This window comes from Astyanax mexicanus, chromosome 1 (assembly GCF_023375975.1).
Source record: "Astyanax mexicanus isolate ESR-SI-001 chromosome 1, AstMex3_surface, whole genome shotgun sequence".
Taxonomy (NCBI): Eukaryota; Metazoa; Chordata; class Actinopteri; order Characiformes; family Acestrorhamphidae; genus Astyanax; species Astyanax mexicanus.
The window spans coordinates 49,913,787-49,941,527 of NC_064408.1; the positions used below are offsets into that span (position 1 = coordinate 49,913,787).

At 39.0% G+C, this 27,741-nt stretch overlaps 1 protein-coding gene across 1 annotated transcript in view; it reads left to right on the top strand.

Moving 5' to 3' along the window:
• rngtt (RNA guanylyltransferase and 5'-phosphatase) overlaps window positions 1-27,741 on the top strand; it is a 236,531-nt gene that overhangs the window by 87,638 nt on the left and 121,152 nt on the right. The window contains exon 11 of the mRNA XM_022662454.2: window positions 17,532-17,696. Within this exon, the coding sequence (XP_022518175.2) occupies window positions 17,532-17,696 (165 nt within the window). The remainder of the gene's footprint in view (window positions 1-17,531; window positions 17,697-27,741) is intronic.

Sequence of the window (27,741 nt, forward strand, 5' to 3'; positions counted from 1 at the left end):
AAATAAATAAACATCTATGCAACTCTTTTAAAAAAGTTAAAAATAATGCATATGTTAAATTTACACAGTAAATTTGCCAGTGTTCATTTAACTCTGGGGGTATGTTATTTAACACCGGCAAATGTACTGTGTATTTATGTTAAAACAGGTCTTTCAGTTCAGTATCTCTGTTAAAACAATGATTTGAAAAGACATGCCAGTTCTATGACTTTTACCATGACCAAGAAAATCTAAAGAACTTCACTGACCTCCAGGATGTATGTGTGGTGATTACGATATGTGATTTCTGCCACAGTTGCTTGGGTGCTTGTTTGCACAGACAGTAAATAGCATTATGCTCAGTGTTCTGTATGCTGTGCATGGTAATACCTTTTTTTATGTATTCCCAGTACGTCCAACCCATCTATCCCACTATCGGACCTCTCCCAATCTCTAGTAATTTACATCCTCATGCTATGAGCATTCTGGGTGTTCCCAAGCTGTCCCCCTGAGATAACGCTTCACAATCCATATACATAGTGTAGGATGTATATTGATCATTACTATATATGATATGTAGTGATATAAGTTTTTTTTGTTTTTAGCTTCTTTTCTGTTAGCCCTTATCTGGTTTTGCAGCCCTCATTTTTTTCTGCAGCCTTAGTGTTTATTAGAGAGGTTTAGTCTTATGTCTTATGTCATATGGCTTTGCACATGTATAGCTACTGTTTGATAGTTTACATATACATACAGAGGCTTGCAAAAGTATTCATACCTCTTGAACTTTTTCCACATTTTTTCACCTTACCCACAGCAAACTTTATTTTATTTTTTTTTTTTTTAATTCCCTTTATTGCAATTTTTACAAACACCATCAAAAGCACAAAAATATATATATATATATATATATATTTTTTTTTTAATAAAGCAAACTTTGTTTTTATTAAGATTTTAAGTGATAGACCAACAGAAAGTAGCACATAATTGTGAAGTGGAATAAAAAAGAGACATGGCTTTTTTATTTTTTTTTAACAAATAAAATCTGAAAATGTGATGTGCAAAGGTATCAGTACTTAGTAGATACATCTTTTGCTGTAATTACAGCTGCAAGGCTTTTTGTTTTTGTCTCTATCAGCTTTGCGCATCCAGAGACTTTTAGAGATTTTTGCCCATTTTTCTTTGTCTTGCCACTAAAGCTGAATGGGTTTAGGTCAGGACTTTGACTGGGTAATTAACACATGAATAATTTTTATCTAAGCTATTCTACTGTAGCTCTGGCTGTATGTTTAGGGTCATTGTTTTGCTGGAAGGTGAATCTCCTTCCCAATCTCAAGTCTTTTGCTGCTTCTAACAGGTTTTCTTTCAGGATTACCCAAAATTTAGCTCCATCTGTCTTCCCATCAACTCTGACCAGCTTGCCTTTCCCTGCTGAATAAAAGCATCCCCACAGCATGATGCTGCCACCACCATATTTCACAGTGGGGATGGAGTGTTCAGGGTGATGAACAGTGTTACTTTTTTGGCACAGACTGGAACAAAGTGTAAAAAGGTTCAAAAGGTATGAATCATGTTGCAAACAGTTATATAAAGTAATAAAATGTGCTTGCCAAATCATCAGGAAGCCTATGATTGTTGAGCATTTTTTTATTTAGGTTTATAGAATATAAATTGTATAATCAGCTAGATTTAATGAATCCTTTGGATTCTTTTTCTAGTTTGCTGCTCCTACCAGTTGGTATATAGGTACCATCTCCTCTGTATGTCAGTATAGCACTTTATCTGAGGGCTTTTAATGTCTCTCATCCTGACTAAAAGCTCCCTGTGGACTGAGTTACACTGCAGGATCATGGCCGCCCCTCTGTTCTCTTGCTGTCAGGATATGTATAGACTGGAGTCTCCCCTGGCTCAGTATATTGGCTGCCCAGAAAGAACACCTCCACAGCGGCAGCCCGGGTACTGACCCTGACTACTAGTGTAGATAGCGCTGATGAGAGTTTAGCTTGAGGTTAGAAAAAGGCTAATCTAGAATGTATATGAATATCTAGTATATATTGTGTTGCTCAAGATGTATATCCTATAGCTTTATGGGATTTTTGATTAAGAGTCCACTGTGCTCCAATACTGGTCATTGTTATCCTACAATATTGTACAAAACTCTTATCTTAATAACATCAGCCTAGGTTCAGAAAAATGCAAAGAAACCTCTCCAAATAATATAGTGCTTTTTCTGCAACAAATGGACCAAAGGACCATAAGCTAAACAATTGTCTGGTTTGAAGGCACTTTAAAAGCAGTTTTAGATGGTTTAGACTTTCAGACCAATAACAGGAAATTAAAGCAGCTTTTGTCACCCATTCAACAACAGAAGAAGAAAAAGAACAGATCCTGTGCCAAAATCTAACTACCTTTTGCATGTGCATGTGTCATATTGAGTATGAACACGTACACTGGTGATCCCTAGCATCTAGTGTAATTGTAGATTAACCCCTGTTTTTAAAGCAAGTGTGTGATGCACACTCAGAAGAGTCCAGTTATGCAAATAAGAGTCTAATTCTGGCAGGAAGGCACAGTTTGGCACAGCACTGAAGTGAACTGACAGCATTCTACAAAACAATAAGGGTGTCAAAGTTAACATGCATTACTCAGGTAGAAATATAGATACTAGGGTTTAAAATACTTTTGTAGAAGTTAAAGTATCAACTTTAGCAATTTTTTTACTGAAGTAAAAGTATAAAAGTACTGATTTCAAAACTTCTTCTTCATAATAGGCGACATACATCTGCTATGCTCTTGCTGGAGTGGGTGTGACATGTGCAGGTGTGGTGGATCGTGTATAAACCGATAGGGTGTGAGAATGGTATATGTTTATACTTCTCATCCAACCACAATCAAAATGCACTTTGTCTGACACCGCTACAACCCGCTTATGTAATATATAGTACAAAGAGTTGCAGCCAGAACCAAATATATTCAATGTAACCAACATATCGAACTTGCTTTGCTAAAAAAAAAAAAAAAAAAAAAAAAAAAAAAAAAGCTTAAGGGGACAAACCTTTGAAAAGATCAGAAGCTGAAGATTGGTTGCATTACATTCATGAAGCTAGAGGTGATGTGCAGCGCCTGGTGATGTCTTTGTGTGTCTTCTTTCACAAACGCAGCGAAGCACTAAACATGACTAATTTACATACAATGGCTAGGGCCCATAACACTGTATTGTGGAAAAATGTGGGGGATTCTGTTCATAAAAAGTAAGTGCTGTAATTATATTTTTTAAAAGTGAAATGTATTACCAATATTCATTAAAAAAAAAAATGACAATGTTCTATTTAACAACCTGTGATTTTATTTAGTTTGAAACACGTCTGCAAGTGTAGCAAACAGAAGCATTTTTTGAGGGTACTGCTTATCAGGTAATCATTATGTAGCTTCAGTTGGAAAACTACTTTTACTGGATTGAAATCGAGTACAAAAACCTAATCATGGATTGAAAGACTGTTTCTTTTTTTTTTTTTTTTTTTTTTACTTCTGGCTCCCTGGTACTTCAGGTTTAGGCAAGCACTTAAATTGAAGGATTGTGTGAAAAGAGCGAAAGAGAAAAATAGTAGAAATTGTCCTCCTTGGAAAGAGGCCCTGAAGAGATCATTTTTATGAGATTCTTGAAATAGAATGTCTTCCTGTGCTGCCTAGAATACTGATTTATCATATCGCTTCCGAGCTTTGGTTAATTGTCCTCTTCAAGACGTATTGCCTCAGATTAGATGATTATATGGTACCATTTCGGTCTCTGTCTTATTTCCTGTTTATTGTTTAGTTGAGCACTGTTTAAAATGCTTTTCCCTCTCTCTTATTTTCTCTCTCTCCTCTTCCTTTTGTCTGCGCGACAGCTTAATTTGTGTGCATTCCATTTGGCAGGAACATGTTGATGTTGTACACCAATTTATATGTAGACTCATCTGGTAAAGGCTGAATTAGCTGCACTAGGTTCTCGTATAATGCCCTCTGTAACGTTGCATAAAATGTGAAGCTTTCATGCTCACAAGCTTTCCTGTTCGAGTGCTATTAGCATGCTCTACTTTCACATTGATTAACCCATTCCTAGATTAGAATTTGTTTACTCTTCTAGCTTAATCCAATTACCGCTAAAGAAAACCTATTAAATATGTCTTGCTCTGTCTTTATCTAATCGCTCCAAGCTCACGTTATAGCAGTACTCACTGAATGTAAGAAGCTCAGGTCAGGTCAGGCTAGTTCAGTTCGTACAGCTGAACTGTTAGGGCATTTACTTACACCTGAAATCTCATAACTAGTACATTTGTCGTATTTCATCCAACGGATCTGGATTCATCCCTAACCCCGTCCCAAGACACTGGCCGCCCTCGCTGTGATGAATTTCCCTGATGAAATCAGGCATGAATTGTGAAGCAATCACGGCCTGTCGAATGCATTTCCGTCCTTTGAAAAGGCCCGTTTGCTATTGAACTCCAGAATGTGAGGGATAGAGGATGAGTCTCGGAGACAGAGTGAGCTATCATCACCAGCACACATGCGGAATCAATAAGGAGCCAACGGCCACTGGGGAAGCAAATCATGTGCTTAGCACACCATTGATGGCTTTGTACTTGTTCCGGCTGATCCGAGGCCAGTTCTCCTGGTCTTCCTGCTCGTAACGGGGTTGATTTGGATGTGAGAAATGAAGATGGCTCCCAAATCATCCCCATCATTTACAGTCGCTCCGCTCAGCTCGTTTTTTTTCCGCGCCTGCCATTTCTCCGGCTGCTTCGGATTCGGGCAGATGGTTGGAAATAAACCATCCTTGTTCTGCTTGGTGCTGTAGGCTTAGCTTGTCATCCCAAATAACTCCTCTGCTTGTGCAGTGATGTGGTACTAATGCCTGCCTGACCTTACGTGTTCAGAATAACATATAGCTGCTTATCTTTACCATATTCAGGCCAGGCTTTTTTTTTTTCTTTTTCTTTTTTAAATGCTTACGTTTTTACTGGTCTTTAGGTTGACCTCCATTGATTTTAGGTGTAATTAAAGAACCTTCCTGCAGTTCCTATTGTTGTACTTGCCGGTTCAGGATTCAAAGAAGCCCTAAAGATCAAGACCAGCACTCTGCTTATCGCAAGCAAGGTTCTAAGAGCCTTCTTAATTGCGGCAAGGAAAAAAAAAAAAAAAAGCTAATCTGGATTTTTTCCCCTGCCATTTGAAAAGGCATTTGTCATTTAATTCTGAGGGGAAAGAAATCTTCTAAAAGCATTAAGCTTTGCTGTCCCCTCTGGGTCGTGTGTGGTTTTTAATTGAACAAAGCTCCTGTAGTGTGAGAAGCAAGTCTTTCAAGCTGTGATCACACATTGGTCTTGTTTTGCTAATTCACAGCGGCCGACTTCCTGGACTGCTGGCCTCTGGGAAAGTAAAGAACCTGGCAGTCGATCAATGTAATGTAGGTCTGATTGCTTTTGTGGACACAAAGATTTATAGAGCACCAGAAGCCTACTCACAGACAATGCACATTAACATCTCTGTGCATTTTCACAGATCTATGGTGAAAATTCAGTTTTTTTTCTGGGACTTATGCTTTTCCAGACACATTTTAAGGAGATTTCAGCCTCCTACACTGACCTATGAAACCACAAAGAAGGCAGTGGTAGAATGGTGGCCTTTAACCATGTATTGAAAACTCAGATTCTGCCGTTTTCTCTCCTCCAGTCCACGCCCCCCCCACCCACCCCCATGGTGGGAGAATTGATCCTCTCCCCTGGAGTGGAGGCGCATAGATATGATGCATACGGCCGACGGAGTGTGACAATGTCTTGACAGAATGCGTGAGCCTTAAATGTCACTAGATCGTTAGCCATGAATCTGAGCCTCATGAATTTTCAGCGGCTTTGAATTGATGAGGCTGCGCGGTGATCTGAACTGTGTCTGCATGACACTCTCTCTCTCTCTCTCTCTCTCTCTCTCCTCTTCTTCTTCTTGCTTTAGTTCACTCTTACTCTTTCTTGTTCAGGGCCTTTAAAGCCCCAGTCAGGAATTGCTGCAGCAGATAGATTAGCTTTTAATATAGTAAATATTAGGGCCGCACGATATATTGTTGAAGCATTGTCATCGCGATGTGCCCATGCGCAGTAGTCACATCGCAGGATGTGCGTTGTCACTTAAGGCAAATAAATCAAACACGTCAAATTGCAATGTTTGTATTCTTTACACAAGAAGCAGATACACAGCGTTGTCTCTGTATGTGTGAGTGACGGGCTGCTGCTGCCTAAGTAGTGCAAGATGAAGGGGGGGTGCCAGGGGTAGGGGACAGGAAAAATCAGGTAACCGCATGGCCTCCATCCACATGGTTGGGCACGTGCTTGTAAACGCATGTGTTGAAAGCTGTGCACCTCAGTTCAGCACAGTTTTGTGCAGATATTTCTATTCAGAGCTGAATTTACACTTTTAATCCCAGAAAATCGCTCTTATTTACCTTTTAAAAAGCCATTTAAATGCCTGATTAAAGGGCTGATTATTGTTGTTTTGCTGTTTTCCTCGGGTTTTGAGTGCTCGGCGCTGAATTCAGTGACATCATGGGTCCCGCATTGTTTAATAACAATATTCATAATAATAATCATTTTAATATAATTATTTTTCCAATTTGTGGCATAGTACACTGAACTTGGACTCGAGCACGGTAGACATGCAGTGTCAGCATGATTTGAATTTGGCACAACACTGGCTAGCCCACTGAGCAGTGAGTAATGACGTAAGCGTGCTCGAGTTTGAATGCAGTGTGAGTGCAGGCCAGCGGGGGAGAGGGGAGGGGGCAGAACCGTGCTCCGGCATGATTCATCCAAAGGTGAGGCATACAAACTCAGTTCAGGTAAATTGATAGTAATAAACATAAAGTGAAAAATAAAATACTGAGCAGCAAATAGGTATGAAAAGCTGGGGTCTTTTGAGTAGTCATGATTTATGTTGCACTACAGTGTGAACCTCACGATTCTGTAGCAGTTCAGTTTAGGTGGACACAACACACTAAGACTAACCAGGTTTGTTTTCATTTAATTTATTGTTCCATCTAGTGCCATATGGCACCACCCTAAAGTAGTTCATAGAGCCAGTGGAAAACTACTTGTTTATTTTCTTTTGTTTTAAACTTAAACATGAGATAAGTATAAAGTGGCGTAATACAGGAAGAGGATAAATCTCCTAAAAAATCATATGTATCATAGCATGTACTTTTTATAATAATGACCCCTGTAGCATGATGAATTGGTGTTGTTACACCCCTCCAGAGGATTTCAGCCATACTTAGACAAAGCTCACAAAGAGAAATCTCTGTGATAGGCTCAGAAACACTGATAAATACCACACTACACGCCTGGTTTAGTCTGATCGAACAAAACTGTGATTTCAGCAAAGAGTTGTTACAGTGATCATTTAAACTGGAATGTTAAGAAGTGCTAGGTCCCCATCACTGGAAGGTGGTGGGTCACTTAGTTTTTTTTTTTTCTGACATGAAAAAAAAAATGGTATCATTCTGAAAAATGCATTATCACATTGTTAACTTGGTTTAGATCTGGTAACTATAAAGGCCATAGCAGATGATTCATGTTATTTTCATACTTATCTAACCAGTTGTACCCTGTGGCTGGAGCCACCTTTATCCTAGAGGAGACAACTGACCTCAGAACTGTGTTCTTGCTGACTGTCTTATTACATTACATCACATTACATTTCATTTGGCAGACGCTTTTGTCCAAAGCGACTTACAATAATGAAGTACAAAAGTAATAGGAATTTAGATAACCCATTTTTAGATAGGGCTTAAAGGAGGTCGAAGGGAAGTAAGGGGATAGAAAAGTGAAGATGGGGAAGAAGGAAATGAGGTTAGAAGTAGTTAGTGTGTTAGAGGTGTTAAGAGAGTAAGTGCTCTTTGAAGAGCTCTGTCTTCAGGAGTTTCTTAAAGATAGCGAGAGATTCTCCTGATCTGGTAGTGGAAGGTAGTTTGTTCCACCATTGGGGAACTCTGTATGAGAACAGTCTTATCACTTATGACAGACTGACATTGTCACTCTGACTGACTTTTTTATTACTTTCTTTATAATACAAATGCATTAGCATCAAGCTCACTGAATATGCTTGTTCAGCTACCCTGTTTACCAATGTCCTTTCCAACAGATGTAAATTCAGAGGTTCCTTTAGTCACTGTTTCTATTACACCACTGATTCTTTGGGCAGTCTTTTACGTATGTGCTCTTATCAGGAAGTGTATAAAGTCATTTGGGCCATCTAAACATTTTTGTACACTGCCACAAAGAAGAACAGGATGGTTATTGCTTAATTGTATAGTGCAGTACACTCTGGAAATATCTGCCCGGATTATTTTTCTCCACTCTCCATTTATTAAAGCTTGTTTTCTGTCAGTTTTTGAGTTCTCCAGATTGAGTTGAATGAGCAGATTACCGCTAATAAATGTAAATTTATTCTTTAATTAGCCAGGTGAAGTGAATAATGTTGATTATGTTAATAGAGTGTCAGTTGTTAAAGGGTGGGGTATAAATACTAGCAAGTCAACAGTCAGTGATGTATTAAATTACACTGACATGATACATGGAAGATGGAAGATGTATATTGTCCCATGACTTTTGACATGTCTTGTGGAATAGTAGCTAAAGAATGATACACTGACCAGAAGATTGTGTGTAGGGCCTTCTGCTTTGAATGTGAATGTGATTTCTGCCAGAATCACTTGTCTGTGCATGGACAATTTTAACCAGACACTGCCGGTCACAGTCAACCAATGTTGAACCTTTCTCACAAGATAACACCTCACGACTTGCATATATTGGTAAGCATTCCCAAGCCATCTCTTGATGTTACACTTCATGATTAATTTACATACTGCTGTCCCATGACTTGGGATCAAACCAAATTTTGGGATTAGGGGGGATTGAGGGTCCTCTCTGGTGTGAATGGGTAATTGCACAGAGTATGCGGAAGATTCATTTTAAACTGGGCGGGTGTGATGCGGTCTCCTTTCAGAGCGGATAAATCCGATTCCAGGTTATGTTTAGTCACAGAGAGAGAGCACTCAGTCAGAAACTTCACTCTTTCGTTTGTTTGTTTTTACTATGGGTGAATGAGCTACTGAGCTTTAAGTTTCTTCTTCTGAAGTCTCCATTGCTCCACCAGCCGCTCGCGTTCAGTGAATCAGAGCCGGATTGGCTGTACATCTAATGCAAGTACGTAAAGTTGCGTGACTTGGCCAGAAGAAGTCCTGTGAAATGGGATCGACACTCCAGTTTTTAGAATGAATGTATATGAAGATTACCAGGGATGGTCGTTTCAGCACACTGGTACCATTAAACACAATAGAAAAAAAATATTGTGTTAAGAATTTAAACATTTGTCTGGGATCTTCAAGGGGCTAAACTGTACTATGCAATAAAAATAAAATTAAACCACCCTCGCTTTTCAAGGGCAGTGCAATCAGCGATGATTGACACCTAACCCGATAGAAATACGTCAAAGGCAGTAATGGAGTGATATTAAAAATCATATATATATGTATATGATTGTTTTTAAATGTCACTAAGGCCTACTACCTCTTGGCTTATAAACTTTATTAATGGAATCTTAAATGTCATCTAATTCTGTGGCATAAATTGGAAGCCACTGTTATTATTTTACACAATTCCATTTATTAATCCGAATGTACAGTGGGCTACATGATCAAAATTTCATTCTGGTCACCAAGTTCACGTAAGATCTTGTATATTCTCATCCACCCCCCTTCCTTTTATGTTGAAGTCTATCATCTCTATTGATTTTTCTCTTCCCTGCATCCATCCATCTCTTCTGTCATTTCCTCTGTGCGTCCTACATATTGTGACCCAGAATGTGACATTAAAGATTTTGACTCAATTATAAAAACCTCAATATGTGTTTTCATTGATCGGGTTCTGGCAATTTGCACTTGAAAGCTTCCAGCCAGGAACCTGCTCCTCTCTTTCTCATGCTGGTGCTCTTGAGGAAAATTGGGAAAGTGCAAATAGAAAGTACATTTTACTGAAAGATACTGGCATGCCTCCAACGTATACACTCACACTTTACACTCTCACACTCTCTCCCCCTCTCACTTTCTCATATTGTTGCTTGAGTGCTAGAACTCTCTAATGAAGGAGCTGCTGGTGGTGCTGAAGTGTTCATAAGTTCTTTTTTTTTATTGTGCCCATTACTATGATAATTCAGAAGCGCTACACGTTGAACACAGACATGCTGACAGCTATCAGCCTCCGTTTAATTGACAGTACTTGTGAGTTAGTACTGTGATTTATGGGCAGTAGATCGATATTTGAGATTTATGTCCATAGTGATCCTGCTCTTAATCATTTTCTTTTTCTCACCCATTAAGATTTATTGGTTTCTCAGCCACGTCTAATGCAGGTGTGCGTTAACGAGGAAATAAAATGGTTGATATGGAATTTTCTTGCTTTAATCATTCATTTATTCATTTAAACATCGTGCATTCTGTCAGCAGTTGTGAACACCTTCTGAATGTATATAGAGCAGGTAAGTCTGGAATTTTCAAATGACCTTTGTGAAGGTTACTAAAGCTTTAGTGGAAAAACAAGCTAACACAAATGACTGCTGACAACAAACGCCTTTTAGTGCTTTACCCTTAATATTTAATCTAAAGTAAGGCACAAGATAAGGCACAAAATTATTATTATATATATTTTTTTTAGCTCATTTGTGAGCATTGAAGATGGATTCTTTATATATATATATATATATATATATATATATATATATATATATATATATATATATATATATATATATATATATATATACAGTGAGTCCAAGAAGTATTTGATCCCTTGCTGATTTTCTTCGTTGGCCCACTAATAAAGACATGATCATTCTATACTTTTAATGGTAGATGTATTCTTACATGGAGAGACAGAATATTAAAAAGAAAATCCAGAAAATAAATCTAAGGAATATATATTAATTGATTTGTATTTCATGAAGTGAAATAAGTATTTGATCCCTTAGTATTCATTAGCAGTTCTGGCTTTTACAGACCAGTTAGACACTCCCAATCAACTTGTTACCTGACCTGAAGCCACCTGTTCTCACTAATCACTTGTGTGAAAAACACCTGTCCACAGAATCAGACAGATCACACAGATTTCAAGTCTCCAACATGGGTAAAACCAAAGAGCTGTCACAGGACCTCAGAGTCAGAATTGTTGACCTTCACAAAGCTGGAATGGGCTACAAAAAGATTAGTAAGGTGTTGGATGTGAAAGTAACAACTATTGGTGCAATTATCAGAAAGTTTAAAGAGTATAACATGACAATCAACAGACCTCGGCCCGGTGCTCCAAAGAAGATTTCGCCTCGTGGGGTGGCAATGATGCTGAGAACGGTCAGAAATCGTCCTGCAACCACTAGGCAGGAGTTAGCAAATGACCTGAAGGCAGCTGGGACCACAGTTTGCAAGGAAACAATTGGCAACACTTTGCGCAACAATGGATTCACATCCTGCAGTGCCCGAAAGGTACCCCTGCTGAAGAGAGCACATGTGGAGGCGCGCCTCAAGTATGCCAATGATCATTTGAAAGATGAACCAAGTTATTGGGAGAAGGTTTTGTGGGAGAGAATTGAACTTTTTGGCCTCAACTCCACCCGCCATGTGTGGAGGAAGAAAAAGGCTGCCTATGACCCCAAGAACACTGTGCCCACCATCAAGCATGGAGGTGGAAGCATAATGTTTTGGGGGTGTTTCTCTGCCAAGGGTACAGGGCTACTTCACCGCATCACTGGGAAGATGGATGGAGCCATGTACCGCACAATCCTGAGGGACAACCTCCTCCCCTCTGCCAGGGATCTGAAAATGGGCCGTGGTTGGGTCTTCCAACATGATAACGACCCTAAACATACAGCAAAGGCAACAAAGGATTGGCTCAAGAAAAATCACATTAAGGTCATGGAGTGGCCCAGCCAGTCGCCAGACCTCAATCCGATCAAAAATCTATGGAGGGAGCTGAAGGTCAGAGTTGCCAAGCGACAGCCCACCAACCTTCATGATTTAGAGAGGATCTGCAAAGAAGAATGGGCCAAAATTCCCCCTGGTGTGTGTGCTAAACTTGTGGTTAACTACAACAAACGTCTCACCGCTGTGCTTGCAAACAAAGGCTTTGCCACTAAGTATTGAGTGTGTTTGGTAAGAGGGATCAAATACTTATTTTCCTCATTGAAATACAAATTAATTCAAATATATTCTTTAAAATTATATTCTGGATTTTTGTCTTGATATTCTGTCTCTCCATGTTAGAATATATCTACCATTAAAAGTGCAGAAGGATAGTGTCTTTATTAGTGGGCAAACAAAGAAAATCAGCAAGGGATCAAATACTTCTTGGACTCACTGTATATATATATACATACACACACACACACACACACACACACACACACACCCACACCCACACACACATTAGGACTATATACTAGACTGTGTGCAGTTTTGAGTAATTTAAAGAACATTTAATACATTTGCTGCTAGGTCAGTAAAAAAGGTAATAATATAATATAATAAAATATAATATATACAGCTCTGGAAGAAATTAAGAGACCAGAATAGTTTCTCTGGTTTTACTATTTATAGGTAAATGTTTGAGTAAAATGAACATTATTGGTTATTCTATAAACTACGGACACCATTTTTTCCAAATTCCAAATATAAATATTGTTATTTAGAGCAATTATTTACAGTAAATGAGAAATGGCTAAAATACAAAAATGATGCAGAGCTTTCAGACCTCATAACGCAAAGAAAACAAGTTCATATTCATAAAGTTTTAAGAGTTCAGAAATCAATATTTGTTGCAATAACTCTGTTTTTTAATCACAGTTTTTATGCATCTTGGCATGTTCTCCTCCACCAGTCTTACACACTGCTTTTGGAAAACTTTATGCCTTTACTCCTGGTGCAAAATTTCAAGCAGTTCAGCTTGGTTTGATGCATTTTTATCATTCATTTTCCTCTTAATTATATCTCAGAGGTTTTCAATTAGTGTTAAGTGGTCTCTTATTTTTTCCAGAGCTGTATATTTTAATTTAAGCTTACAATGCATTTTTAGATCATTTTGACTGTTATTTTTTTTATGCACAACGTATTTCACTCAGAAGTTTCCTTTATTTGGTTCATATGCTGAAATGTGCTTGTTCGGGTGATGCACCCAATCAGAAACCCTAATTTTTACAGTAACAAACCACACCCACCCCTCTTCCCCAGTCTACCCCACTGCTGAGGTTTGTTTAAAAAAAAGAGCAGAAAAGGAAGACAGTTTAATCTGGGAAATGTTTGCAGACAGATATTTTTTTAAATCAATTTGATTCCTTCTTCAATCTTTCAAAGCGAATCTCAGGTTTTGCCCTGGAATTTGTCTCATCTTATATAGAGACATTTTGGAATGTCTTAAGTTTTTTTTTTCTTCTTTGGTGCTCCTGGATGTGGAGCTACAGGATCCGTGCTGCTTCTGCTCCCGGGGGAACGATTTCAGCCGGCACGCTCCTGTCAGTAGGGGTCACGGTGAGCGTGACCACAGGGCTGTAGGTCATCCAGCAGGGGTCACCTGGGCAGGTTTGGGGTCAGGGTCTCAGGACTACTGCGTGTGGATCCACGGTTTCAAAGCAGCCGTTAGATGAAGGAGACAGCTTACGTTACAGCGAGCTGTTACCATGGAGATGGCTGTCAGCAGAGAGACGGGTTGATTAAATACACAAGTCATTAATTGCGCAGCTCTCAGCCACACCTCTGCTCTCTCTCCACTGTCTGTGTGGACAGACGTGTTCAGTAGAGGTGTAAAACACGTGAAGGTGGTGATTATAGTAGAGTGTGTAATTAAAAAGGTATGAATATAGAGTGTGCTACTGGTTGGCAGATAAACAGACCCATTGTCAAAGATGCTGTCTGAAATGTGTTTTTTAAAAACAATGGTTTATTGAAAATGATCACAATACAGAGTTGTCAGGTTTAAGGCTGCTGTTTAATTCAGTAAGTATCATGGAAATTAATTTTTGGGGCCACACCCAACTGCACAATGGAGTTTAGTGTAAAATAATTTTGAACAGATCATTTTATGGTCTTTTCATCATAAAATGAATGTTGATGTCGTCGCTGTCCAATGAAAACACTTATCTCCAAAACAGCAACTTTACAGGAGAGAGAAAAAAACTTTATAAACTTTCAATAGAAGTCAATGTAAAAAGAGTTTATTTCAGGTCATTTTGAAGAGTTTCTATTGGTCCATTCATCAAGAAATGTTGGCACAGTTTAAAGGACAGTTTGTCGACAAAAATGGAGAAGTGTTTTTTCAAAGGACAGCGACGATATACAGTACAGCTGGACAATATGGCCAAAGTTGATATCCCACATATTTCTTATTTTTAGTACACACTACATAATTCCAGTATCAGTATGACTAATATGAAACCAAAAGACAAACCGCTAAGATTGTCTGTGCTGAAAGTTTTCTGAAAAATGGATGTGCCAGTGCATGTTATTAAAATGACCTTCCAACAAATTGGCATGTATCGATTATTTTATACTTTTGTAGTTTTTCTTCTTTTGGTTTGTGTATTGCAGATTTTAAACATTTCTTTCTTTCTTTATTTATTTATTTGTATTTTACAAAGAATATTTAATTTCTCACAAAAGGGAAAAATGGCGGTTATATGCTTATGTATTGATATTGAATAATTTATTTATAGTTCTATACTGATGCATACATTTTTAATCTAAAGAACAACTAAGCAGTTTAGATTAAATACACAAGATTTGTGCATGACAGCAGTGAATTTAGCATAGCTGCATGAGTTTGGTAACTGATAAGAATAATGCTTGTTCAGTTATTTGCATTTTATTTCTGTTTTTGAAATATATTTAAAAATCTATCATTTTTTTTTATTATTATTTTTTTTTTTTTACCAGTTTTCACCCCAATTCGGCAGCTCAATTACCTGACGCAATTTTAATCCTCTGTACGTCCTGTACATATGCAGTATTGACACTAAAACTACTTTACTTAACTTGACTTGACTGGTAATGTCCTCAGTACATGGAGAGTGAAGAGTAACACATGCCTTTTTCTACACACATAAAACCAGACTCTCGGAGTCTGGCTGCTGATAGCAAGCAGCGTGACCTAGGATTCAAAACGGTGATACCTAAATCATAGTGACAGCACCTTAGTCTGCTGGACCACTCAGAGCCCTCACTATATGCCTGTATTTTTCAACCACAAAAAATCCCAGACAGTTGTCAAATGTTATTGTCCATTAAAGGCTAGGTATATTGTTTTATTACCTTCAGCTATCATCTGGCAATTTATCTTTATTTAATGTATGATTATTTCATATAATTTGTGTTTCCTGATGCACTGAATCATCTTCCAAAGAATCTTCATAATCAAATTGAATAGCTGTGAGAGTAGAGAACTGCACTCTAGCCTAAGCCAGACAAAATTTATTTTTTTTGTCTGTAGTGCAGTTTTAGTGGGAGGGGGATCAGGGGTTATACCCTATACATATACATGTACTGTGCAATCTCCCTCAGCTGGCTCTAGTAGGTGTGGTCGAGGCTGCTCTTGTTATTACTTGGTTTGTGTGTGTGCTGTCCATCTTCTGACAAAAATAAAAAATAAACAAATCCATCCATCTTTTTATCTGCTTTATCCTGGTCAGGATCTGGAATCATTTGGTGCAAGGAAAAAAATACACCCTAGACAGGACTGCATGGTTAAAAATATCTATGATGGATGCATCCGCTTTTTATATCTGTATATCTATCTTCTTATCCCCTCCACCCAGTTCAGGGTTGCCAGTCAGACACAGGGTTAAAACAATCTATGATGGCCATATCAGTATTTTATATTTGTCCATCCATCTTCCTATCTGCTTCTTCCTACTCAGGATTGTGGTGGCTCCAGAGCATACTCCCAATCATGAGACACAATGCAAGGAATATCCCTCGGACAGGGCTCCAGTAGATCACGGGGTTAAACCTGAACCTGAACATATCAGCATTCATTATCTGTTCATACATATCATGTTATCTTCAGTCTCCTACTAATGGTAGTGGTGGCTTTGTAATCTACCCAGAATTATTGGGCACAAGTCAGGTAATCTCCCAAACAAGGCACCAGTTCATCACACTGGCTGTTCTAGGGGTGGGGTCACAAAAGCATTAACTCCACCTGACATCTGATTGGCCCCCTGAAGTGCCTCAGTCCAGTCATTTATCTGTCCTTTGCCTGAGAGCAATAATCAGACACTAGTGGTGATAATGAGCCAAGTATGAATTTCCGGCATGATTAAAGCTTTTGTAGGACAGTTGTTTGGAACTGACAGTATTTGTAAAAAAAAAAAAATAAGATAAAATTGTTCATTTTAAAAAATGAACAAATTGCTGGATTTCCTTACATGTTGTGTTTGTTTAAGGCTAGTTTGTCTATGTAGAATAAAAATGCATATCAATTTGGGAGGGAGATTTTTATGGAGTTCATTTTGTGCCAAAAGTTTGCAAAAATATGCAATCAAAATAGCAGATTATATACATACAGAAATAAAAAAAAAATAAGTAGAAGCAAATGAGAGACTCCATATATTTTTTATATGGTTTGAATTTGCAACATACACTTTTATGTTTGATTTCTTTTTCATTTTTGCATAGTATACTTGGGAACAGATGATCTGTTCTTTTTTTTTTTTTTGTTAATCAATATTTGAATTTTTTCATAATTATCCAAACTATAAGCAATAACACACATTACAATATCAAAATCTGAAAAGATGGGGTGATTATGTACACTGCCCGCCAATTTGGTGTATGGTGTACCTGCTGTCTCTATTTTCCAGGGAAGGCTTTTTGCTTTGATTATTTGATTGCATTCAGCGATTAGTGAATTCAGGATGTTGGAATATCACTACCCCAGCTTATTTACAATTCCCAAATTCATCCCAAAAGTTTTGGATGGAGCGCCATCCAACATTCTAGAGAACACAGATCCACTACTCTACAGGCTTTATAGCCCTCCAACCCACACCTGGAGTTAGTCACGGTACAAGTAGTTTCCTGTTAATCTGCTCCAAAGAATCCCTGAATTGTATTGATACTACTTACAGGCCTGGGCTATGTGTACAGCCCATAAGTTCTGTGTGCAACTGTGTCAGCATTAGGTAACCCAAAAGTTGTAAGATCCAAGCATTAGAAGAGGTGTCCACAAACTTTTGGACGTAGCGTGTACTTGCACACTTCTTATCAGTCACAGAGAACTGCACTGTTGCCATGGCAGTGGATGGCAACCAGTCAATTAGGATTAGAGAAAAGTAAATTAAGTGTGATATGATGCACGTCACTCTGAGATGTTATCACTTATCATAAGTGTTAGTTTCAGACTTGGACTAATGTCTTGGCTTATGGCCAACCAGTCTCTGAGTCTCTGATTAACCATATAATTTATTCCTTTGATGTTGCCCATTTCTTGCAGGGCCAGCCGGTCGGTCAGTGTGACTTCAGCAGACGGCTTTTGTGCATAGAGAAGGAAATAATCTTCCCTCGTTCAGAAAAAATAAAGATGGGACAGATCGACAAAACGAAGGAGCCGTTCAGCGTGAGGAACAAACCATTCTTCGACATTAACGCAGCACGGAAGGTAAGAGAGTGAGAATAAGAAGCACACATATAATGATTTAATGCTGCATCTGCCTTTTCTGCTAATGCTGTGAGTTTAAAAATCATAGTTACGTTTGGCCAGTACATATATATATGGGGCAAATGTTCCTGCAAATTCAATGATTATTATTTAAATTCTTGTTCATTTTCAGTGTCACAACAAATGTTTTCAGTGAACATATCTAAAGTACATTAACTGACCAACTGACTGTGAAAAGTGGGGCCTGGGTTATATTTAAAAGTGACTAAATCTTTGTAATCACATTTTTGTAGTTCTTTATTGATTACTGATATAATGAGGTCTGATTGTTATCTAAGTCACAGTTACAGACAACAAAAAATTGCTAAACTTTTAACACACAAGCACTTGTCCATGTCTTGTTATTGAGCACAGTGAGTATACGTCCAGAGTGAACCCTTGAATTGAATAACCTGTAGATCTTTTTTTTTTTTTTTTTTTTTTTTTACATAGGCATTGTGGAACATCTTGGTTGTTGTAGGCAAATTAGAGATGGTTGAGAAGATTTTCCTTAATATATGAACTTTCTTTTTAAAGGTTTCTAATAATGGACACAATTAATTTTGCAGTTTATAGAGCTGACCTTTTGTTGTTACCCTTTGATTCTTGTTTACCTCATTCAGGATGGCTTATTGTGCTCCTATTTTGCTCTTGGCAAAACATTATTAACAGGTTGTTCGTTGCTGGGCAGAGTTGTAACAGCGCTGTCTTTTCTCCAGTTGTAGTTAGTTTGTCCAACCATGAACTGCTAAAATCATCTGCAGTGCGTTTGTAGCCTTACAAGCTTCATATGTTATTATAACACCTCTACTGATATCTTCTGAAAGAAGAATGTACTGCATTTTTTTGTTAAAGAGGCTTTGTGTAGTTAAATTAATGTTACATTCATAGTCCTTATCTTATTATCTTACTTGAAATACTTTTGGAAGTGTTCACTTACTTTTTCTAGCCTGCACTTTAATGGATAACAAAGTGTTCACAAAAAAAACCTCGAACAATACAACTGTCTGTGTTAATATTGTATTTTAGAGAGATTGTATTTTAGGGAGATAATTGTATGATATACATGGGCTTGCAAAAGTATTCATACTTCTTGAACATTTTGTCACCTTACATCCACAAACTTAAATCTGTAAAAAAGTAAAATGGAATAAAAATGATATATGGTTTTTACAATAAAATCCAGTGCAATCAACTGCCTTCAAAAGTCTCTTAATTAGTTATAGCGTCTAGCTGTCTGTAATTTAGTCTCAGTATAAATACACTTGTTCTGTAAAGTCCTCAGTAGTTTGTTAGAGAACACTAGAGAACCTGACCTACCAGACATGTCAGAGATAAAGTTGTGAAGAAGTTTAAGGGTTAGATTATAAAAACATATCCTACAATTTGAGCATCACAAGAAGCACTGTTCAATCCATCATCCAATAATGGAAAAAGAATTCTACACCTGCAAACGTAACAAGATATGGCCATCCACCTAAATTGACAAATCAAGCAAGGAGAACACTAGCCAGAGAAGCGACCAAGAGGCCCATGGTCACTCTGGAGAAGCTGCAGAAATTCACAGCACTGGCGGGAGAAAGAAAGACATAAGAAGAGCCATTTGCAGTTTGCCACAGGCTGTGTTGGTGACACAGCAAACATGTGGAAGAAGGTGCTGGTGTCAGATGAGACCAAGGTTGACCATTTGACCTCAGTGCAAATCAATATGTGTGGTGGAAAAGTAACACTGCTCATCACGCTGAAAACACCATCCCCACTGTGAAACATGGTGGTGGCAGCATCATGCTGTGTGGATGCTTTTCTTTAGCAGGGACAAATAAGCTGATCAAAGTTCATGGAAAAATGGATGGAGGTAAATACAGGGCAATCCTGGAAGAAAACCTGTTGGACGCTGCAAAAGACTTGAGGTTAGAAAGAACAATAAAATTTTGAAAACCATGTATAATTTTTTTTTCAGTTCTCTAAAATCACTTCTCAATAATCTCAATAAAATACATTTAAGTGTTAAACGTATATCAAAATGTGTATTAAGCACATTATACATTTAAGGCGTATACATATTTTGCAAGCCTTTGTATAACAATCAACCCACAGTTTGTATTAAATGAAGAATCCCAGGCAATTCCAAAGAGGTTGTTTACTTTCTGCGCAACTGCATTAGTTCCTGGTCGGTAATGCCATGCAAGCCAATGCAGTGCCGAGATGCTCAAAGACCATTCTGACTACTGTAGCCGTGCCCTTGAGCTAAGTTCCAGTGAGAAGACTTTCACCCTTTTCTCTTGCGTATTGGCCTTGAAAAAGAAGCAAGCTGCTCAAGGACCCCAGCTTGCTTTAAAGAAAAAGAAAAAGCATTGCTGATAGCCTGCACTTTTAGTGGAAATGTGGTTCACCTCACACTGCTCCCTATAAAAATTCTATTCAGTTTCTGTGCCTTTTTAATAAACATTTCTTTTTCTTCCTTCGTGATGAGCGCAGTTTAGAAAAACATCAGCTGTGTAATCGCACTGATTCGACGTGGGCGTCTTGTTTTGCTTATTCTGTGGCATTTTCATGTTTCCCTTTTGAACGAAATGAAATGGTTAGAGAGAAAAGGCTATGGTTCGGAGCCTGTTTTTAATTAGCGAAATCAATCACTGTACTTTGCGAGACTGATCTTTCAGCTCCCTCTAATTATCAAGGTTGAAGAGCCCGTGAGAAGCTGCACCTCTTTTCACTGATGAAGCCAAGTGTGAGCTTCTGGATGTGAAAGCTTCTCAGCTCTTAAAGTCCCCTGTGCCTTGCTGGGCTTTATAGCCTGATTTTAGCAATGCATTCTTGGGTCATGTATTGGAATGGAGGTGATTTACCTGTATTAAAATCCTACAGAGTGAACACCTATATGTATACAGGCGCAATGTTACCCAGACTGTGGAGTCGAAATGCAATGTTCAGCTCTAAAGATTAATCTGTCTCTGCTTTGTGTCGGCCAGCGGTTCCTTCTGATCATTCATTCCTGTCTTTTCAGATGTCTGCTGGAGTCCACCGCTATTTGTCACAACTGATCTGTCAGAGAATTTGTCTGGGTCTTTTTCACACAACACCCTTATCAGTCATCTCTAGTGTCACAGTATCTTGTTTTCTTGGTCCACCGGGTGAACACGAACATGGCAGTTATCGCTGCTTCACCTCTGTTCTCATCTGTGGGCCAAAGACCTTCTGTTGCTCTTTGTAAAACCTTGGATTTGTCTTGTTACAGGGTTTCGCAAAACTATTGCATCCACTCTAGCTACCACCCAGCAACACCAAAGTAACCACATGCAATACCATACATACCACCTTGCAACTCCATTAGATAATATACCCATAAATCGTCAGTGCACCTTTTTATTCAATGTATACATTTTACCGATTAGGTATTAAGTAGCATTAAAAGCCACTCCACTGAATTGCAGCATTATACAGGAATTTCAGTTTAGTTCTCCAGCAGTATTAGCATTATTATGCGCTAGCCATTCGGCCGTTCAGAGGTGAGTATTATCAGCCTGTAGTCTGCGGCTAACTCTGGCTAGCACTGCTGGAGCAGCGTTAGCATTACCCATGAATCGTGCTAACCATTCGACCAGAGGTGAGTATTATCGGCCTGTAATCTGCACAAGCTACGTGGTAGGAACCACTGACTTATATCATCCTGGTTTACCGGAACATTCAGGGTTCCTCAGTGTAGTGCTTTCAGGCTGCAAATGCTGCTTTCTGTAAATAAACAGAAGAGCTTTAGTCACCCAAATAAATGTTTTTTTCAGGAGTAAAATTTGTGTAGATTAACATCCAGCACTAGTTTGACAGATTTGTTTACTTAGCTTAGTTTTTACAGGTCTCACTCTTCAGCGGCAGACCTGCTGAATTAAAAAAATACATGGTGACACCCCTGTTCCTAATAAGTGGCGTATAAATTATTATACAATTATTATATAATTATTATATAAATTATAATCTGATGCGCCTTATAGTGCGAAAAATACAGTAGTAATCTTACAGCAACGCAGTGGCACCCACCTTGAAGCCCCATAGAATTTACCTTTTAAAGCCACCCCTTTAGCATTATCAAAAAAAAAAACACTCAGCAAAAAACGTTCCATCCTGTGGTCTCAGCAAAATTTCAGCAAGTTCTCAATTGCCCCCGCCCCCTTATTTAATAATTTTGAACAATGTTAAACAGTGGATCATATGTAACTGCACAGTTTTCAGGGACATCAGGTAATTAACTTGACTCTGCTGTGTGTCAGACATTGTCCATTCTGTTCATTCATTCCAGCATTTTTCAGAACACAGCCAGAGTCTGCTGCAGTCTGCAGCTGTTTCCCACAAATAATGTCAAAGAGACAATGTCTGGTCTTGTCTGTAGCTCGAAGGGCTTCCTGATGGCACTTTATAAGCCCCCTAAGCCTGAAGTCTAGCACGCACCTCCTTAGAGGCTGAACTTTCTTCCCTAGAGCCATCCACAGAATATGTTGTGCATAAAAAAAAAACAGTTACAAAATAAAGGTATGCTTACAATTCCAGGCAAAGTTACCAAGGCTGCAGAGTCGAACTGCAACACTCAAGGACATAAAGCAGTTAACCTGACTTTGGTTTGTGTCAGACAGCATTTCTTTCTAGTCTTTTTCATTTTTCCATAAATATTTCTCTAAGTTTCTTTGCAAAAATTGCAAGAGAATGTGAGAATCGTTTTCTTCTCACATTCACTGAAACGGCCTTTGCTGTCCTCTTTTTTTTTTTTTTGTGAATTATGGATCTGTCTTGTTCCAGGTTTCTAACTCTAGAACTACTAGCTTAGGGCCAAAGCTGTGGAAGCAGCATTGATCTACTGGAGTAATGTTTATTTTACTTTTTTTTACTACAGTCTCAAATAAATGAGTGAGATGGGAGTGACTACTTGATTCATAGTTATAATTAGCAGATATGCAAGCACTTGCTTAAAGTAGCATGACAAGTGTGCCTCTGAGGAGTCCCTTGGCTTTTCTTGAGTATTCGGCACAGGCTGGAATGTTTTGAGGGAAACTATACATCTCCTTGCAGTAGTAAAGCTCACTTTTCACAGTATTTGACAGACTATTTACCCATATTTCAATTCACACAGGTGTAACATAACCTGTGCTTTATATAATGGAAGCATGGGAGCGTGCAGTCTGGGTAAAATGACTGACATGGCGCATTTGAAGGGGAATAAAATCACTGAGAATGTCCTGTAGTAGTTATTTTACACTATACCTCTCCAGATAAAACTAATTCCGTCCGAATAGGGTTCATATTAGTTCTTGAGTTCTGTCTCGGAAACTCTGTAAATCTGTCCTAGAGCTTAGAAATGCATTTGATTTTGTTATATAAACGTCTGATGGAATGAGCATAATGTACAGACCAACAGAACATTACCAAGGCTGCAGAGTGAAATTGCAGTATTCAGGGATGCTGAGCAATTAACCCGACTCTGCTTTGTGTCAGGCAGCATTTATTTCACTTCATTCATCCCAGTGTTTCCTACAGAACACAGGCCTGCATTTTCCACAGTCCACAGCTATTTCTCAGAACTGGCCTGCCAGGGAATTTGCAAGGGTCGTCTTTTCACACATTCTGTGACGGCAATGTCTTTATCAGTCATCTCTTTGTTGCTGTATCTTGTTTTCTTCCTTCGCTTCTCAAAGAAGAGCAAGTCGGTTACTCCTGGTCAACCTTGGGTCTTGTGTGTGCGCCTTCAAGGCCTCGAGTTGGCTCTCTTGACCCCCGAGAGCCAGTGTTGTTCCGGGGTCTACCATTTGGCTTCTTAGGCAGTGAAGTCATGGTAAGCAGACTCTCACGACTGAAAGGGACTTATTATTCTCCAACGAGACCATCTGCCAGACACACAGCCCTGTCTTTGTCGCAGTGGAAGAAGTGAAGGAGCTATCTGGTTTGTACATTCAGATGGATAGATTTTCCCATCCTCTCGGTGAGGAATATATTCCAGAAATCCCCCCGATGTCCTACTTTCATTCCAAGCTGCAGGAAAGATCTGAGAGCTTCTGTCCAGAGGGGTCACTTTTGCAAATGTGGGTCTCGCCTGCATTCATATGCTGGTCTGTAATCGCATCGTTTGTCTAAATCTAAGAGTGCTGCCTATTTGTGTCCCAAATGGTCCTGCCATTCTGAGGACGAAGCCCTTGTGTCCAAGCACTGGCTGTAATACCCCGCCTCAATAAAATCTGTGTATTGCTTTCCCGCGTCCTCAATCATCTTAAAATGGCTGCGGACTGTGATGGACGCATGGGATGGCAGCCTGGGCAACTGAAGAGAGGGAGATGAGAGTGTGGATTAGATTTGCTTTAGCCAGGGCCTGTGTTAAGAGCCCATTAGCAGGCAGTAAAGAGGGAACGAGAGGCAGAGGATGTGGCTGTGGAGAGCCTCAGGGTCACGTTTAAACAACAATGAGAAGAGAGAAAGCCTGGCCTTTGAATGCCCCTTCCCCTCAATCGAGATGCTTAAAGTGGCATTGCTTGTTCAGTTGTGCGATGAGGAGAATTAAGGCTTGAAGACTGTATATTTATATGCATGCCTTATAGCATTTACTGGCGCTTCATTCTGTTGCCTGGCAGGCTGACATTAGTGCCACACGAACCAATTAGCAGTTAGCTTTGAATGGGAATTTGAGATTGGTGAGTGAAAGGTAGAGATGCTTGGCTTGCAGAAAGTGTGAAGTTTTATTTTTCACTAAGTACAATAAACTGCAGTAACACTGCAGTGAAATCAGTACATTGAATTATGCTTATACTGCACTGTGATTCCATTTACTGTCGCAAGAAAAACTATGTAGTCTCTATGTAGTCAAATCAAAGGTCTTGAGTAAAAATAAGTAATAATAAGTAATAATACAAAATTATGATCTTGGAATTAATATCTGGTTGACTCTCTCCTTTACAGCAATAACCTCAACCAAGCACTCCCTATAGGTTTGGCTCCACATCCTTTAGTAAAAATTTCAGAATTTCAAAACTGCTTTTTGTCCGTCATATTCTTTGGATGCGTCAAGTCAATCCAAATTATCTGTGATCTGGGCTCTGACTTGGCCACTCCAAAGGCAGATTTAGTTTTTCTTAAGCCATTCTGATAAGGACTTGGTCCTGTGTTTTGGGTCATTGTCCTGTTGCATCACCCAACTTCTACAGATGATGTACAGACAATCTCACATTATCCTCTAGAATTGTTTTATACACTTGAGAATTCTTCTTTCCTTTAAGGATTCTCATCTGTCTGGGCCCTGAGGCAGCAAAGAAGGGCCATATCATGATGTTCCCTCCACCATACTTTACAGTTGGCATAATGTTTTCATGGTGAAGTGCAGTGGCTTTTTTGTTCCAGATGTAGACCTCTGTCCACAAAACATTTTTCCAGTACCACTGTGAGTGTTAATATGCTCTGTCACAAACTTCTTGTAGTAAACAGCTGCTACCTTCATGGTGTCCTGCCATAAACACCCTGCTTGTTTAAGTTTAATGAATTGTAGACTCTTGAACACAGATGTTAACGTGTACCAATGGCAACTTCAAATCTCTGTCTGTTACTCTGGATTGTTTCTTTACCTCATTGATGGGTCTCTGTTGTGCTCCTTAGGGTCATTTTGACTGGGTGTCCACTTCTTGGCAGAGTAGCAACAGTCCCAAATTACCTCCATTTGTAGATAGGCATGAAATGTTGGTCTGAAACCAAATATAGTCAAAAAGAAATTTTCAGTCACATTTTGCACCAGTGACAACCACAGTATAATGTTTGCATTCCACTTTGTTCTTGTTTCTAACCTGAGTTTGTAAAGTATTTTCAGTTTTTGTATTTTCACAAAATAACTACAGAACATGCCAGACAATTAGCCCCAGACACTCTGTCCTTTCACACATTTTGCATGCAGCCTGAGATTTTCTCAGGAATGGCATGATCCACGGTGAATTCTCTAGAAAATAACTTGATCTGTTCACACACAAGCTTACTTTTACATTACTCTGACTTTGCACTAGGGGAGGTCAGGGTAAAGTCACAACTGATTCACATTTTGTTGTCTATGGCTAAGGACTGAGCTGAACTACACTAAGCAAAGCAAAGCAAAAACTACCTGCCATTATGTAACTGGTAGAAGACATTATACATGCATTTTTTATTATTATTTGTTTCTATTTTTTTTCCCCCCATTTTATCCACAATTTACACGGCCATTTGCCCAACCCACTCATTAGGACTTCCTCTATCACTAGTGGTGCTCCAACACCAGGAGGGTGAAGACTAGCACATGCCTCCCCTGACACATGTGAAGTCAGACTCCACCTCTTTTCAATTTGCTTCTGATGCAGCATTGCTGAGTAGCATCACAGTGCGCTCAGAAGAAAGCGCAGTGACTCGGTTCTGATACATCAGCTCACAGACGCCTTGTGCTGAGGGACATCACCCTTTGGAGTGATGTAGGAAGAGTGTGCCATTTACTCAACCGGAGAGAGCAAGGCCAATTGTGCTCTCTCAGAGCTACGTTAGCCGATGGCAAGCTACATGAACAGGATTTGAACCCGCAATCTCCAGATCCATAGTGGCAGTGCTTAGCTTGATGGACCAATCAGAGCCCACAATACATGGGATCTTAAAAGAAGACATCTGCTATATTACATACACATTGTGCCTCTAACTTTGTTGCCTGATAAGCAACATGTTATAACAAGTTAAATTAAACATTGCACAGTTGTTAAACTTACATTGCTTGCTCTGTTTAGTAAGCCACTATTTTTAATGGTAAAATTTTTACAAGCTCCTATACCACAAGTGTTTATCTGTCTGTAAAACGAATGGTCATGTTTTCTGCTGTTATCGTGGTGCTAAGAATTCTGATGTTACAGCACTTTTGAGCAGCTAATAAGATCTGGTTTCTGTTTATGTACTGTAAGCTAAATGTATCTATCTTTAATTAGGGGATCTGCAGGTATCTCCACCCAAGTACACTCTAATATCCAGCTCTCACAAATGATTAGGCGAGCAATTAGGCTAGAAAAATCTGCTTAATTGGATCTTTAGATTGTTCTGATTAGTTGAGTCATTCGCACTTTATGTAGTCACCTTGTTTCTCGGAAAATCAGTTGCAGGTACCTTGGAGGGATGTGTGTGTGTGTGTGCCAGTGTGCATTCACTGGCATGTGTGTTTAGAAGTAGACCGATGGTATCAGCTCATATCAAAAAATGGATCGCTTTAAGGATGAAATTGAATTTTCTGAGACAAACGGTTGCAAACTTTCAGTCCATATTACGCTCCCACCCCTATCCCTCTCACTACATATTGAGCTTGAAGCCGACACTGGAGGATTGAAGGGTTATCTGATGTACTGGGTGCGCTTTTGCTGAGAGAATCGGAGTGTAAGACGACGCTCTAATGCGTCTGTGAAATGAGCTACCTGCTCGTTGAAGCATAAGGTATACTCCAGTGCTGAGCAGTGGGTGGATTTCATTTGTTTTCTGTGCCACACTGAGCACCAGAAACTTCTCAGCTTAATAGTGCATCTTGCCCTGTTTTGATTGGTTCACGGTTTTCACCAGTGGCGCACCGTTATTATAGTGGGTACCCCTTTTGCAACACCCTAACCCCGCCGACCTACACATAGATGAATATTACAATAACTACATATTCTCTGTCTTGACTTAGTAGTATGAACTTAATACACATTAACAGCCCACAAACGTTTACAACAGACCACAACAGTCAATGCTTAAGTACAGCCGTCCAACAAAGATAACGCATTTGTATGCCTACAGTACACCAAAGCAGCCAAAACATTACAGTACACACAAAAACTTACCATTTAAAAATGTTTTTTTAATCAGATACGACACAATATCTGTCTTATTTGCAGTTGCAGTTCTATGATAGTTAGCTATCTATTGAACTTAGCCAGCATGCGCCCCGTTTTACACTAAGCAACGCGTAGCCCCTTCAACACAGCGCTGAGAAGGGGTTAGACAGCCATCA